Here is an 18,147-nt window from a genome sequence, read left to right on the forward strand (position 1 = left end):
TAAACTTGGAAATTTTTTTTGGTAGTATTGACTGGAACACACTGTTTGAAATTCTGAAGGTAAGAGGGCTAAAACACATGGAGCAAAAGGCTATTAACAACTTGTACAGAAACCAGGCAGCAGTTATGAGTCAAGGGGCATAAAAAAGAAGTAGTGGTTGAGAAGGGAGTAAGACAGACTTGTTCACTATCCTTGATGTTATTCAATTTATACGCTGAGCAAGCAGTGAAGGAAACCAAAGAAAAATTTGGAGGAGGAGCTTAAGTTCAGGGCAAGGGAAAGGAATAAAAATGTTTATAAGTTTGTCAGTGATGTTGTAATTGTGTTATAGACAGAAAAGGACATGGGAAAGCAGCTGAATGGAATGGACAGTGTCTTGGAAAAAGACTATAAGAGGAATTGCAATGAAGGAATTGCATTAGGAAATGAGACACTGAAAGTAGTGTATGAGTTTTGGAAAGTAGTGTATGAGTTTTGGTATTTGGCCAGTAAAATAACTGATGATGGCCGAAGTGGAGAGGACATAATATGTAGATTGGCTGTTGTAAGAAAAGTGTTTCTGAAGAAAACAAATTTGTTAATATCAAATATGGATTTAAGTGTTAGGAAGTCTTTTCTGACAGCATTTGTCTGGAGTGTAGCTTTTATGGAAATCAAAAGTGGATGACATAACATTTCAGACAAGAAGAGAATATAAGTTTTTTTAAATGTGACACTACAGAAGGATGCTGAAGATTAGATCAGTAGATCTTATAATTAATAAGGAGGCACTGAACAGAACTGGGGAGAAAAGAAATTTGTGGTAAAACTTAACTAGAAGAAGAGACTGGACGATAGCACTCATTCACCAAATCAGTACTGGTGGGAAGTGAGTGTGTGTGTGTGTGGGGGGGGGATTAAATTATAGAGGGAGACCAAGAGATGAATACAGTAAGCAAGTTCAAAAGGATGGAGAGCTGGATGAAACCTGTGTTCAGACTGGAGACCACAACAACAACAAGCATCTCTTTATTTACACAGTTGTTTTACCTGACTTCAAAATGAATGAATCAGCAATGATATTTTAAATGAAAATGAATTTTGAATATACTACATTTTTAAATTGGACTAAAAAGTATAAAATAGTTTCTCCTAGCCCCATACAGATTCCTAACCCCACACATAAAATTTTTGATTGTGAATTTTTAATAGGTATGTAAGATTTAAAGTGAAAAACATGGGACACATGCAACAGGTAATAGTAAGGAGGTGAATTACTCATGCATCATTTATGTATTACATGCACAACCTGGCTTTTGTTACAAGTATTTTCATAGCTATTGCAAATTTACAATCACAGATTTTCAGGGCTATATGTTTGTGGTTAGGAATCTGTATTGGTATAGGTGACCTTATTTCTTATTTTTTAATCCAATTTAAAAATATGGTGTATTAAAAATTCTTTTTTATTTAAATAATTATTTTCTGCTTTTTAGTCTTGTGTGTGTGACATGCATCAGCCCACTTCAAACATTTTGATGAGATTACAACAAAGGTTTATTTCAGTTTCTCTTCACCTGACTCAGCCAATATATTGTCTCCTCCTATTTACATCTTGTAAAAAGACTGTGAAGGTAAAAATTAGAGAGATTAAAGTTCACACAGAAGCTTACCAGCGATTGTTATTTCTGTCAATCACTCATGACCAGAGCAGCAAAAGGTAAAAATTAGAGATATTTGAGTTCACACAGAGGCTTACCAGCAATTGTTATTTCTGAAAATTACATGTGACTAGAACAGGTGTAGGGGGAAATTGGAGTGGTACAGAAAACATTCTCCTCACACCAGACAAGAAAGCAAATTAATATTGAAAAAAAAGTTCTTAGGTTTCTAGCACCATCAAGTGATTAAAATTACACAAGCTTTCAGCCAAACACTCCTTGGCCATTGTCAAGTGATATGACTGCCAGTGGGCTGGTAGTACACCCCCTTATATATACACTAGCTGCCAGCTGTGATGTCACAGGTGCTTGCAGCATTGCGATGTATGGGCATACGCTGACTCAATGTTCAATGTGGCCGACAGTCGCTGGCTCCATTCTTTAACTACACAATCCCAGAAGCCGTTAGTGAGAGATGTGAAAGATTTTTTATGAGATTTTATCTGTGACCGTTTTGTAACGCATGCTGTGGTATCATAGGTAATAAAACCTCTCTAGCTCCTTCCTGTGTTATTCCACAGTACGTACTGTTTGTTCAACATAAGACTGGCCACACTCGCAAGGTATTTTGTAGACCCCAGGTGTTCTGAGACCTGCTGTATCTTTAACTGGTCTCATTAATTGGCGGATTTTTGTCAGATGCCTGAAATTCAATTTTATCTAGCGTTCTTTCAACAGGTGACTTATCTTGCCTGACATGTAGCCTCAGAATAACAAAAAAAGCAAGTTTCTTTTCCTGCTGCTTGCCAGTGGTCTTATTGGGATTCTTGCTTGAAATCACTTCATTTATTTAATCAACACTACAGCCGTTGTTCCTGAAGATCTTGCTTAGGTGACTCAACGTATGGGACAGGTTATCAACGTCTGATATCATTCTTGCATAATGCACCAATTTTTATAACACAGTGCACTTCTGTGCCCGGTGATGATGACTGATGGTGTATAAGTATGAATTGACATGGACAGGTTTTCTGTAGATGCTGTCACCAAAGCATCCATTTTGTTTGCTGTGGATGAGGACATTTGGAAAGGGCGACATTTTGTTGTTTTCTACTTCCAAGGTGAACTGGGTGTTGCTGTTAATACCGTTGAGGAGTTCCAAGGAGTCATCAAGTTTCTCATTTCCATGGGACCAAATGATGAATGTGTTGTCAATGTATCAAAAGAAACAACTAGGCTTTAATGGCACTGTGTCTAAGGATATTAGATGCAGCAGGTCTCAGAACACCTGGAATCTACAAGATACCTTGTAAGTGTAGCCAGTCTCATGTTGGACAAACAGTGCACACTGTAGAACAATGCAGAGAGGATCATGAGAGGTTTTATCGCCTATGATACCCTAAGGAATCTGCTTTAACTGAGATTCCTTTAGAAAATGCTCACCAGATAAAATTTGATGAAATGCCCATCATGGCTTGCCCTAATGGTTTCTGGGACTGTGTAATTAAAGAAACTATTGAAATAAAAATCACTGCTAACACCCTAATTAGTAATAGTGGCTGGCAGCTCAGTATGGCATGGGATCCTACAATCGTGTGGTTGAAACAAGCGTATCGAACACCGAGTCAATGTATGCCCATACATGTCAGTGCCATGAGCACCAGTGATGTCACAGCCAGCAGCTAGTTTATATAAGGGGTGTACCAGCAACCCACTGGCAGTCATATCACTTGACTATGGCCAAGGAGTGCTTGACCAACAGCTTATGTAATTTTAATCACTTGACATGACTAGAAACCTGAGAACACTTTACTCAGTGTTGCCACCACCAGACTCTGCATTCTTACGAATTAATATTGCATTGGCATCCAGTTCTGAGCTATGTTTAAAATTTCAGGTCTTTAGCTCATCAGGAACTTAGTTTAAAATTGATTGCAAAATTTATACTGAACAGACAGACAGACAAGAAAGCACTATTCAACTCCTCTTCCTCCCTCTCTCAGCACACTCATGGATGTCCACTCACATACTGCCTGGAATGAATTAATATACTACTACACAACATGTCAATCCTGCAGGGAAGCCGAGATGTTAGGTATTACCAAACTTTTTCACCTCCACCCCCAGCCATACCAAACAGACTGACATGAAAGCAAGTTAATATTCTTCACTATTTTTAAATTTTCAGGTACATTTCCTATTGGGAAGTTAGTTTAAAATCAGGTGCAAAATTTGTGCCAAATGGACATAGAGACAAGAAAGTGACCTAATAAAAACATGGTTAAAAGAAAACACTTTCACCCAAGCAGCACCTCTCCCTTCCCTTGTGTGTGTGTGTGTGTGTGTGTGTGTGTGTGTGTGTGTGTGTGTGTGTGTGGGCGCGCGCGGGTTGCACACGTGTTTATGTTAGTGTCAACATTGAGTATCTCCTCTCATGTTTCTCTTTCAGATGAAGCTGTATTGCCACAAGTGTATTGCTCTGAAGTTTGCTCAGATATTTTGAATAAATGTGGAGGTAAGAAGAAAGCATCTTGGAAGTCACTGCGGCCTGTGGCAGAGGCAGATATGCGGTATATGGACATCTGCATCTTGCAAACCGAACACACCCCAAGAGACACTTGTGAATACACTGTTCCATTTGCTTTTATTTTGGTAGGGTGTTCAGATGGGAACTGGAGGTAACTATGTTTTGAGTTCATTAAGCTGGATATAATCATTTATGTTACAAGACTGACAAAACTATCCTATTGTTACATTACAATAATTTTCTGATGATCCCACCTTCCTCCCGTCCTCTAAATTGCACTTTATCTCTCTTTTCAAATGAAAATTCTGAAAGTACTTCAAGGATGCCATTTTATTTTTCAATATGTGAAGAAGGAACTGCAGCTGAAACCAGAAATATTGTAAACAAAATTTATTTAAGAGTGTAGAATAATATTAATTGACTATTGCCGAAAACACAAGCATCTGAGGCTGTCAAGTTCAGGATACATCTGTTGAGATTATCTGGTGAACATGCTGCACTACAAAATTCAAGATAAAATGAAGTGCCATAGATGAGTGCAGTTCTTTTGAAAAAACAGTGTTTTAATCAAAGAAACAGAAGTCTTGCAGAACTCGATACATGTACATATGGTACTTTAGTGCACATATTGCTTATACATGGCCCAGCCTGTTTAATGTGATCACCACTTATGTTTGACATCCATGTGCAACAACTACTCACTGTGGCAGGTGGCAGCACTATCAGTGGAGGGTATATAAAGCTTTTCGGGGATGCAGAAAACAGTGCATTTGTCGTAAAGTGGAAACAGAGTGATTTATCTGACATCCAAAAGGACTTGATCTTTAGATTTTGGGCCAAGGGTGGAAGATTTTCAAAACTGTTAAGTTTGTAAACCATTCATGTGCCACCATGGTTAAAGTATACTGTGCATTGCAAAATGGTGCTATCGGAACTGGCACACAGGAAACTGTGGTGCACCATGGTCCATAGAGGACAAGGGTGAATGCTGACTATGAAGATGTGTCTGGGTGAATAGATGTGCAGCTGTTATGCAACTCACCACCCAGATGAACCAAGGGACTGTGAACAGTGTCTCCTCAATGACGATTCAGCGATTGTTGCTGCATAAGGGCCTCCCCAGCAGGCACCTGGTTCAAGCAACCATGCTGACTGCTGTTCATCTGTGATGAAGGCCAGAATTTGCATGACAGTATCACACCTGACTGTCCACTGAGTGGCGACAGGTTGTCTTTTCAGATGAATTGAATCTTATACTTCATCAGACAGATGGTCGATGGCACGTACAGCATGAAACATCTGAAACCAACACTCCGCAGACACTTGACAGAAGGCTCCAGGCTGGAGGAGGCAGCGTTATGGTTTGGGGAATGTTTTTGTGGTATTCCCTAGATGATCTTGTCATTCTGGAAGGCACAGTGGGTCAGCAGAGGTATGCCAGTTTGTTTTTCCTGAGCATGATGGCATATACCAGCAGGACAATGCACCATGTCACACAACTCAAAGTGTATGTTTGTGGTTCAGAACCAGGATGGGTTTACTGTACTCCTGTGGCCTCCAAACTGCTTGGATTAACACACAATAAAGAATCTGTGGGACCACCTCGATTGGGTTCTTTGCGCTATGGATCCTCAACTAAGAAACCTAGTGCAGCTGGCCACAGCACTGTAGTTGGTGTGGCTCCACATCCCCGTAGGTGCCTTCCAGAACCTCACTGACTCTTCCTGCATACCTTTCAATGGTTTGCACTGCAAAATATGATTATTTAGGCTTTTGACAGGTTGTTTGTTAATGTGACTGGGCAGTGTAGTTAGCTGCTACAGGATAATTTAATTTAGTCTAGAATTTTGCATGTGCCATGGCTCATGTTTTCAATAACTCCCCACAATGTGGAATTGTGTCAGTAGGTTCACAAATAAGACATGGTTTTCATAACTGGAATTTTTGTTTCTCTTAATTTACAACAAAATTTGGTAAATGTAACCCGATCATATGCACACTGTCTCCTCAGAAATGCATCTACGAAGTAGAGGGAGAAGTCAAGTATAAATGATTTCAATTTGTTTGTAAAACTTTCATTGTCTGCCAGCACCTTTAATTCACAAGAGAGATGGTCAAATACATTTATGACTCTATACTTTGCTCCTTATTGTGCAAGCGTAAGGATAAGGTTTAGACAGTGGAGACTATATTTATTCCTAGTGTTACATTTATGACTGCAGCTATTATTTTCAAATATGCTTGAATCTGTATAGGAAACGTTATAGGAGACTAAACATATTGTGAGGCTGTTGTTAGTATGCCTAATTTTTTTTAAACAGTTGCCTACATGAAGTTTGAGGATGGACACTGGATATTATTCTTACAGTATGTACCTGTGTCATGAATACTTTTGTCTCTTTGTAAGGAATTACCCTAAAATTATTCCATGTGACATTAATGATTGTAAGTGCATGAAAATAAGTTAATTTTTGAAACTTTTGTTACCAAAATTAGCAATTATATACAGAGCAAATGTTACTGAACCAATCATTTGCTAAGATCTATAATATGTGATTGTCAATTCAAATTCTGTTCGGTTACACACTCTGAATTTCAAACAACCATTATTACATATTTTATTTCCTTCCTGCTGTATGTCTGTTGATGGTTTGTCCCCTTGCAGAAAAAGATTCATCGCAAGAGCTGTGTAAGTCGTCTAATGTGACCCCTTGCTTCTTATCAATAAACATGAATTCAGTTACTTAATATGCCTTGAAAGCCATAAAATTTAAGCTTCTCCAAAACGATGTTGTGATTTACACAGTCAAGTGCTGTATGCAGATCACAAAAAATCCTGGTACATGAAATCTTGTCAATTAGATATTTTAATACATGGTCAATGAAATGGTAGATGGCATGTTCAGTGGAGAGGCCCTGCTGGGTCAGAATCTTGTATTTCTGGATATACTCAACCACTCTGAAATATATCACCTTTTCCAAAAACTTTTGAGAAGAAAGTCAATAGTAAAAATTGTTGGTAATAATTAATTTCTGTCATACTGCCATTTCTAAAGAGCATTGTTGCAGTTGCATACTTTACTCTGCTCAAAAGAAACCGCAGGAAAGTGATAAATTAAATATATAGCTGAGTTGTAACAATGGAAAATTGTACTGAAATGCAGGAGGATCTGCAGCGAATTGACGCATGGTGCAGCGAATGGCAATTGAATCTCAATGTAGCCAAGTGTAATGTGCTGTGAATACATAGAAAGAAAGATCCCCTATCATTTAGCTACAATATAGCAGATCAGCAGCTGGAAGCAGTTAATTTCATAAATTATCTGGGAGTACGCATTAGGAGTGATTTAAAATGGAATGATCGTATAAAGTTGATCGTTGGTAAAGCAGATGCCAGACTGAGATTCATTGGAAGAATCCTAAGGAAATGCAATCCAAAAACACAGTAAATAGGTTACAGTACACTTGTTCGCCCACTGCTTGAATACTGCTCAGCAGTGTGGGATCCGTACCAGATAGGGTTGATAGAAGAGGTAGAGAAGATCCAACGGAGAGCAGCGCGCTTCATTACAGGATCATTCAGTAATCGCAAAAGCGTTACAGAAATGATAGATAAACCCCAGTGGAAGACTCTGCTGGAGAGACGCTCAGTAGCTCGGTACGGGCTTTTGTTGAAGTTTCGAGAACATACCTTCACCGAAGAGTCAAGCAGTATATTGCTTCCTCCTACGTATATCTCACGAAGATACCATGAGGATAAAATCAGAGAGATTAGAGCCCACACAGAGGCATACTGACAATCCTTCTTTCCACGAACAATACGAGACTGGAATAGAAGGGACAACCGATAGAGGCACTCGAGGTACCCTCCACCACACACCGTCAGGTGGCTTGCGGAGTATGGATGTAGATGTAGATGTAGAGTATACTAGATTCTTTAGGAGAACATCTTTTTAATGTCTTGTTTGAATTTTTGTTTTTAATGGAGTTAATTATTTTCCATATTCCACAGGGAGATGATTGAGTAATCTTGAATTGATTGAATGTTTGTGATAATGACTGTTGCATATACTGTAATGCTGTTGCTTTTGAGCCTACTGTACCAAATTTCTCATATGGAGAAAGGAGGAGTTGTCCTTTATGTGAAAAATAATCACAAATTGAAAACTGCAGACACAAGAAGTTTTTCTGCAGAACACACATGGAATCAAGTGCATGTGAAGTCATAATGGATTAATAGCATAATTATAATAATTAGAACTTACAGATCCCCACTGGGAAATTTTTAGAAGCTTTTAGATAAATATGAAACCTTATTATGCCACCTACCTGACTAAAGTAGGAAAATGATACTTTGTGGTGATTTTAATATTCTTTTTTTAAGTCTGGGCAATGTGATATAGAAATTTTACTTAATAGTTCTACATCTGCAGCCATACTCTGCATATGGCAGAGGTTACTTGCCATTGTACCAGTTATTAGGGCTTCTTCAGCGTTGGCGTGCTGGGCCGTGGGGCGAAAGTGAATCTCATAGTGAAAACGAGACAAGTATAAGGCCCAACGTTGCAGGCGGTGTGCTGCCTTATCTGGAAGTGATGCCGAGGGGCTGAACAGAGAGACCAGCGGCTTGTGGTCGGTGATGAGGTGAAACTTAGAACCATACAAAAAAACACTGAACTTTTTTAGAGCATAAATGATAGCGAGCGCCTCCTTTTCGACTTGAGAGTAACGCCGTTGGGCATCGTTGAGGGCCTTGGAAGCGTAGGCGATGGGTCGTTCTGACCCATCCTCATACCGATGGGCGTGAACAGCCCCTAGGCCATACTGTGACGCGTCAGTTGCCAGAACCAAGTGCTGACCCGGACGGAATGTGGCAAGACAAGGCGCCGACTGCAAATGAGCCTTCAGGCGGACAAAAGCCTGCTCACACTCGTCGGACCAGCAGAAAGGAACGTTTCTGCGTAACAGCTGATGCAGAGGATGAGCCACCGCCGCCGCGTAGGGAATGAATTTGTGATAATAAGCAATCTTGCCTAGTAACGCCTGAAGTTCTTTGACCGTAGACGGCCGGGGTAGAGCGGTAATGGCCGCAACGTGCTGTTGTAGAGGACGTATACCCTCACGGGACAAGTGGAAACCAAGATAAACAATGGAGGGTTGGAAGAACTGTGACTTGTCCAGATTGCACTTCAACCCAGCCGAATGCAGAACCCGAAACAGTGAACGCAAATTGCGAAGGTGCTCCTCAGCGGAGGCCCCCGTGACAACAATGTCATCCAGGTAGTTGATGCAGCCAGGAACGGAAGCCGTGAGCTGTTCCAAAAACCGCTGAAAAATGGCCGGCGCGCTAGCGACGCCAAATGGTAACCGCTGGTAGTGATACAACCCACAAGGAGTGTTGATGACGAGAAATTCCTTGGAAGACGCATCCAACGGCAATTGATGGTACGCCTCCGATAAGTCAAGTTTGGAAAAGAACTGGCCCCCAGCAAGCTTGGGAAATAACTCCTCAGGACGGGGAAGAGGATAAGTGTCAATGAGGCTGTGAGCGTTGACAGTGGCTTTAAAATCACTGCACAATCGCAGACTCCCATTTGGTTTAGAAACCACCACGATTGGCGATGCCCATTCGCTGGAGGTAACAGGAAGGAGAATCCCTGAAGCTGTTAACCTGTCTATCTCAGCCTTGACAGGCGCACGCAACGCCATCGGAATAGGGCGTGCCCAGAAAGACTTAGGGCGAGCTGTAGGTTTAAGAGTAATGTGGGCTTCAAAATCCTTGGCCCGACCCAGACCAGCAGAGAACACGGACGAGAATTCAGAACACAATCCATCCAGCTGTTGATACGGAATATCCTCAGATATGAGGTGCACATCATCATCAATGGAGAACCCGAACAACTGGAAAGCATCATAACCGAACAGGTTTTCCGTGCCATCACGATCCATCACATAAAACGTGAGGGGCCTAACAACAGACTTGTAGGCAGTGGAAGCATCAAACTGGCCAACGATAAGAATTTTCTGCTTATTATAAGTTTGCAGATTTCACGTAACGGAAGACAAGGGAGGGGAGCCCAACTCCAAATACGTGCGACAATTAATGAGAGTTACTGCAGAGCCCGTGTCCACTTGCATGCGAATGTCTTTATCCAGAACATGAACAGTAACAAACAACTTATTTGTTTGAGAAAGCACACAGTTAACATCCATGTCCAATGCCTCGTCCTCGTCGACAGGAACTTTAGGGGACTGACACACAGAAGCAATGTGGCCTTTTTTCCTACATGAATTACTCATGGCCCAACGTTTTGGACACGTGGCCCTGTCATGCTGTACGAAACAACGTGGACAAGAAGGAAGTGCGGAATGAACCTGCTTCTGTGGTTGCTGTTTTCGCTGCGAGCGTGGTGGCCCAACGCGACGTTGTTGACGCGAGTGAACCGCCGCCACATCATCATTCCCCTGTGAAACAGGCAAATTTTCCGCGTCGAAAGTGGTCTGTACAGCGCCCACATCACACCACGCGTCTATTTGCGCACCAGCAGCGTGAGACACTTCAAAAGATTGAGCGATGCTGAGAACTTCCGACAACGACGGGTTTGGCAGTTGTAAGGCATGTTGCCAAACTTCTTTATCAGGAGCAAGCCGTAGAATAGCGTCCCGAACCATTGAATCAGCATAAGACTCATGATGAGTGTCCATAACAAACTGACATTTCCTACTCAGACCGTGTAGTTCCGCCGCCCAAGCCCGGTGAGATTGATGGAGCTGTTTACGACACCGGTAGAACGCCATGCGGGCAGCAACGACGTGGGTGTTTTTTCGGTAATAGTTAGACAATAATTCACACATTTATTGGAAGGACAGAGAGGCAGGTTCCCGCAGAGGGGCTAACTGAGATAGCAGCTGATAGATCCGTGGGGAAATCCAAGATAGAAATAACGACTTACACATAGGAGCATCGACAATGCCAAAAGCCAAGAAGTGTTGCCGCAAACGCTTCTCGTAATCCTCCCAGTCTTCAGCGGCCTCATCGTAAGGAGGGAATGGAGGCGGAGAAGAGGAAGACAGACGATGAGTAAGCGACGTCGACAATGCCTGAATAGCAGCCGTCAGCTGTGTTTGTTGTGCCTGAATAGCAGCCGTCAGCTGTGTTTGTTGTTCAATGAGCACTTGCATAAGCTGTTCCATGTCTGCCCCGACACGAACACACAATTCCACAATGCAGGAAAAAAAATATCTGACCTCGTCGCCAAAAAGTGTTATAACCTTTAATCACTAATAAATTGCGTGGATATACAAAAGTAGAAACAATAGCGGGTTACATGCTATTAACTCCGTATCTGTCATTCGACTGCCGTGCCGTGACATGCGGCCGGCGCCGTTCATAGCCAGGTGGCGCTCCTGCGCTCGGCCGAGTTGCGGAGTGCCTCTATCGCCGTGTTCGCGTACTGACGTAGCGCCATTTTTAAATCTCGTGGCACTGTCACAACAAATAGCTTGTTTGCTGCTACTAACAAAAAGATGTGCATAAAATAAGTCAAGAATGTCTATAACTCTTCTTTGAGTTATAGACATTCTTGACTTATTCTATGCACATCTTTTTGTTAGTAGCAGCAAACAAGCTATTACCATTGGACCATATTCCTTGACTCTCCAACATCTGGGGCCTAATCAGAAATTATTTTCATGGTGTCACTTTTTGGCAGACTTATTACAAAATTGACTTGACTGCTAGATCAGCCAGTGAGGTTTGATTGTTAGTAATGTGTAGCTTTCCATTTGGTAAAAGATGTGCAGAGAGAGGATTCTATCTGTTCATTATATCAACGTAGCATATGTGATTTTCTGTTTTGTGCAAACTCAAGTCTTGAAGTTCATTATATATGATGAGTTAATGTCACATATAACTGTCTGATTTTTCTCTTTATGAGTGACTTATTAGTTATCAATACAACATCCATGTGTACTTCAAGGTGTGCCACTTCAGTTATAATGTCAAAATTTAATAATTCTTCTTTTTTGAAAATGTGTATTGGATTAATTCCAAATTCAGTGCTGCTGCAAAAAAATGGCTCTGAGCACTATGGGACTCAACTGCTGAGGTCATTAGTCCCCTAGAACTTAGAACTAGTTAAACTTAACTAACCTAAGGACATCACAAACATCCATGCCCGAGGCAGGATTCGAACCTGCGACCGTAGCGGTCTTGCGGTTCCAGACTGCAGCGCCTTTAACCGCACGGCCACTTCGGCCAGCAGTGCTGCTGCAGTTACATTGCCGCACAGATGCATGTTTCATTATCTGTATTTGCTCTTCTATTCATAAAACTGAACAATTAATAAAAATACTGAAAGAACGGAACATCGCCTGTGTAGGAACTGTTATTGTTGGTGTGAGTAAATGGTTTCACAGTATTAATTTGTTAACGGGTTTCGTGGTGAACTTATATGCAACAGACTGTGTCCTGATATTTTTAAAATACTCACTCTTGGTTTCACTATTTTCCTTGTGCAATGTATGTACCTTTAGATGAGATGTTTTTATTAATATTTCATATTTTAGATGGTATATGACTGTTGAAGGTCTTAGCATTAGTATGTAGAGTTGTGAAATTTTCTAGGCTGTTTAAAATACAGCAGAATCTTAGCCATTCTTCTCTGAATTTTAAATGTCTCAGTAACTCACACACTAATGATTTTATTTTCCAGGTTGCTAAATTACAATACACAGTGTGACCATCTAAATCATCTGAAAGCATTTCCCAGCCAAATGTGTGTGTTGAAAGTTGGCTATCTTTTCACTAGGAGTCATTATTTTGTTTTTACAATGGACACCAATGGATGTTTAAAATTATGGGATTTAACTGCTGATATCCATGACGCAGTAAGAAGTAAATTTCAGATGCCTAACAATCATAAAAATTCCTTTGTTCAGACAGAGAAACAGAGAAAACCATTGTTTTCCATTAAAGTGCACCAAACAGGCATTAATAGTAGTGATACATTTAGTGTATCATGTGAGAGGTTTGTTATTGGTACAGGTGGTGATGATAATGCACTATCACTAACCATGCTTGATTTGAAGATTGGGAATGCTGGAGATATGGATGTAGTTTGTGTTTCTCAGTGGGAAGATACAACTGCACATCTTGCACAGATTACAGGTATGCAATAATTATTCAGAAGAAAATATTCACATTATTCAGTAATAGCTGCAACTTGTTTGCTGTGGAATCTATCAGAATTGAAAAGGAATGTTTTTCTACTGGTTTACATTTGTTGCAGGCATAAAAATGTTTAATGGATTCATTATTACTGGTTCTGTGGATCAATGCATTGCATTGTGGAGCTGGAGTTACCTATCATGCAAACTGAATGCTACGAAACTTCAAAGCTTTTGTAGTACCATTACTGACATTAAAGGATTTCTTGCATGGAGAACAGAGTGAGTAGATTTCAACTTCTTTTACCATATCAATGATTTCTTCACTTAGTCTTTACTCAGATTAGTACTCACTGAGTGTACCAGGAAATGTTAGATGGCATGAGAGGAATAGATAACACTGCCATGTGAAATACACAAAAATTATGTTGTCATGAAAGTTGGTTTTCAATAAGAGAGTTAGGAGTTTCTTTATTCTGTAAATCACTTGAAAACTGTAAAGTACAGAGATCATAAACCCATAAACATGCCTCCATTATATTTTGAACATTTCCTGTTTGTCACATTACAGTACCTATATTGTCTGGTGTATGTTTTATTGTATGTTATTCAATCAAGAACTTGTATTTCTTTGATGCAATTGGTTCTAAACTGTGTTACAGCATTTAACAATGTTTCAGTTTTTACTATCCTTTTCATAATATTGTTCCATATAGCTCTGTATTAAAACAGTCATTGAAAAAGACTGAGCCTTTAGAATACAGGAAGCATTTAGTTTCTCAGCAAAAAAGGTTTTTATTTGATTGTTGTACATTTCTTCATTCACATGTGTTTGGAGTATTTTGTATTTAATGGATTGTTGAGAGGATGTAAGTCATTATAATGATAGCAGTGGCTGCCACTTGTCACTTTGTCTTCATATGTTAACTGTTGAGGTAATATTAAATGCCATCTAGTGATCTACAAAGGTAATGTCGCTTTTTTTAAAAAAGTAATTATGCTTTATTCGTAAATCTCAGGGATTCCTTTGCTGTTTACCTTATCTCACTTCACTGAAATATATGTATTTTGTGTATCTTTGACACTTTATATTCATTTATTTATTTCTTAATCCTTCTGTAGACAATTTTCATGATATAGATGCAGTCACAAAGATGTAGTCAATGTTTCAATTATATACATTACATGAATCAGACATACGCAATTTAGCAGAATGTAAATTTTTCTGTGTGATAAATACCAAATCTCATGACAACACAGTAATCTTATGCTCTTCCTCACATTTTCACAATATCATTCTTTCACCATGACACTCCAGTAGTCTACACCATGCACTGAGTAATTCTGCCATGTTACACTCTGGTAGCCTCACTTTATAACAGCATGTCTTTCAGTGCACCTGAAACAAACAAAAAAGGGCAAGCAGCAACAGAACAGGATCAAAAAATGTGTGCGATTTCCTGAGGGACCAAACTGCTGAGGTCATTGATCTCTAGACTTACACACTACTTAAACTAACTTATTCTAAGAACAACACACACACACCCATACCCGAGGGAGAACTCAAACCTCCGGCAGGATGTGGCACGCAATCCGTGACATGGCACCTCTAACAGCATGGCCACTCTGTGTGGCAGCAACATCATCATTCTTATATAATAAGACAGTACAAGTATTTTATGTTTGTGCTTACTGATTTATGGGTACACATTTTACGATGGCCTCGCTGCTTGAAAAAAAAATACTCTCTATTGTTCAGCTTCTAGGTATTCATTTAAACTATACAGGGTTAAGGAGACTAAATAACCTTTTAATTTGTTTCTGAAAATAGATGTCTTTCGAATGCTTTTTATGCTGAGTGTCAGTTTATTGTGTAAATTCACCCAGCAGTTATAGGATCTTTCTTGTATAATTTGAGCCATTTCCTGTGTAGATGATAATCATCTCTATTTCTCATTTTGTAATTGTGTATATCTCTATTCATCTGGATAGTACTATTTGCTTTCACATGCATAATTGTTTTCAATATAAATAGTAAAGGGACTGTCATGATATTAAGTTGCCTGATTGTATTTCTGCAGGATTGGCTTGGGGTAACATTTGCAATGCATCTAACAGCCTTCTTTTGAAGCTTCACTAGCATTTCCACAGACTAAAATGCAGTAAGATAAGTGGGGGTAGACTAGACCATAGTACATTATTAACAGCGTGTCTGCGTACTGTCCTCAATATCCACCTCATTAAGAATATGTTAGTGCTTACTTTTGAGCGTACTTTGCTGATATGGTTCTCCCAAGTCAAATGCTTTTCAATGATGACACCCGTACTTGTGTCTGTGTTGACTTATTCCCATTTACAAACATGTTTTCACTGAAATATTTGTAAGCCTCACTCGGATTTGCAGAAGCACTTGACTCCAGTTCTTTTACCAAGTCACTTTTTAGTACGAGTGAAGTTTCATCTGCAAACATTACTACATTGTCATCTACTGCTGATGTCATATCATTTATGTACAGAATGAACAGACGGGGACCTAAACCTGTTGCCTGAGGTAGACCATAATTAACTGCCTGAAAATTAGAGTGTATGTTTACAATAGCACAATTCTTTTTACGTTTTACTTCTACACACTGCTCTCTGTTTTCCATAAATAATTGTATGATGTCATTTGCCTTTCCCGTGATATATTATAATAGATCAGCTTGTGAATTAGTTTGTAGTGACACACACAATCAAATACCTTTGAGAGGTCAAGGAAAATACCACAAACTTTTCTTTGTTTGATCGAATGCTCCAATAACTTCGGCTACAAAATTAGCTATGGCTGTGGTGGTAGATCTATATTTTCTAAATCCACGATGTACCTCATTTAGTATGTCATTCTTCTCTATAAAATTTAATATTCTATCCTTCAAGACTGTTTCCACAATTTTAGATAAGACGGGCATTATAGTAATTGACCTATAGTTTATTGGATTTTTCTTATCATCACCCTTATGAATGAGCACAACCTTACTCTTTTTTCAGACATTTAAGAAATATCCCATGTTCCATGGTTGAGTTTATTAAATTAGTCAGAGTTCTACCAACCACTGAAAACAGTACTCTACTATACAGATAGGTATCCCATCAAGACCTTCCGTGTTTTTGGGCCTTGGAGTGTGTGTTATTTTTGCTATCTATCTCTTATTTACTTGTTGGCATCAGAAAAATACATGCTGTAGTATTGGATATATTATACATATTACTTGGCTTTTGGGACCATCTTTCTCTAAAATTATATTACTGCTCTCTTTCCTAGCAGACCCTTTCCTGCACCCACTGATTTGTGAGCATCCAGTCTTGGAAATGTTTTTAGAAGTTGAAATTTCGTTCTGATAAAATTTGGACTTAGTTTCTCTTATAATTCTACTGTAGGCTCTCTTCTTCTCCTTATATGTGTCAATTTAGCCATGGTTTTGGTTATCCGGCAATTTTCATATGTCATTTTTAGATCTTCCCTTGATTTTATAATATCTGAGGTGGTCCATTTGTTATTAACTCCCATATTTAGACTTCTGGATACAGTAGAGCAAGCAGTATTTATGTAATAGCTTAGTGTTGAACAAAATCACTCCCATCTCTCCTCAACATTATTTATGGAGTGTTTTTCCTGTCAGTCTTCCCCATTTACTAATGTTTGTAGTCTACTCAAATTTTCTGGTTTTAACTATCTGGATTCTAGGAGAATTTTTTCACACATAACATTTACTCCCAATATTTGAAGTACTTGTCTGATCTATCAATGTTTGTGAGGTCTGGCAACATCTTGTTGGGCTTCAAATACCTAATTGGAGATTGTAGGCATTGATCGGATCACAGAAACTTCTTTTATGACAATTATCTTTTAATGTATCAGTATTTGGATCCCCCACTATAACTACATAAGGGAATTCATTTATGACCTGATCTAGAAATACTTCTAGTTCTTTTAAAAAGCTATTTATTGGTGAGCTAGGTGATCTGAACAGACCCAGTATGTAACATATCTCTCCCTGTAACTTTATTTCCATAACTACTGCTTTGAAAAACATTTATGAACTATTTTCAATTGGCCATGGAGAAATTTACTTTGTCTCACTGCTTACATATGGTGTAATTCTCCCTTCCTTACGTTTGTCCCTGCAGAAATGATTAAATCCTTTAAAGTTCGCTGGATTGTAAACACACATTTCATTCTCTTTAAAGTATCATTCTAACTTAATTAAAATTTGTGCTGTCTCAGTTGCTAATAATATTTCAATCTCGTCAAGTTTACATGACACATTCTGAACATTCTGATACAAAATTTTTATGGTGGAAATATCTACATTAATACACTCCTGGAAATTGAGATAAGAACACCATGAATTCATTGTCCCAGGAAGGGGAAACTTTATTGACACATTCCTGGGGTCAGATACATCACATGATCACACTGACAGAACCACAGGCACATAGACACAGGCAACAGAGCATGCACAATGTCGGCACTAGCACAGTGTATATCCACCTTTCGCAGCAATGCAGGCTGCTATTCTCCCATGGAGACGATCGTAGAGATGCTGGATGTAGTCCTGTGGAACGGCTTGCCATGCCATTTCCACCTGGCGCCTCAGTTGGACCAGCGTTTGTGCTGGACGTGCAGACCGCGTGAGACGACGCTTCATCCAGTCCCAAACATGCTCAATGGGGGACAGATCCGGAGATCTTGCTGGCCAGGGTAGTTGACTTACACTTTCTAGAGCACGTTGGGTGGCACGGGATACAGGGGACGTGCATTGTCCTGTTGGA

General features: G+C 39.6%; 1 protein-coding gene across 1 annotated transcript in view; it reads left to right on the forward strand.

Moving 5' to 3' along the window:
• Nucleotides 1–18,147, forward strand: part of LOC126470406 (WD repeat-containing protein 6) — a 320,158-nt gene that overhangs the window by 272,974 nt on the left and 29,037 nt on the right. Inside the window, exons 13-15 of the mRNA XM_050098254.1 lie at nt 4,090–4,318; nt 12,882–13,336; nt 13,458–13,617. Of these exons, the coding sequence (XP_049954211.1) occupies nt 4,090–4,318; nt 12,882–13,336; nt 13,458–13,617 (844 nt within the window). The remainder of the gene's footprint in view (nt 1–4,089; nt 4,319–12,881; nt 13,337–13,457; nt 13,618–18,147) is intronic.

Source organism: Schistocerca serialis, chromosome 3 (assembly GCF_023864345.2).
Source record: "Schistocerca serialis cubense isolate TAMUIC-IGC-003099 chromosome 3, iqSchSeri2.2, whole genome shotgun sequence".
NCBI lineage: Eukaryota > Metazoa > Arthropoda > Insecta > Orthoptera > Acrididae > Schistocerca > Schistocerca serialis.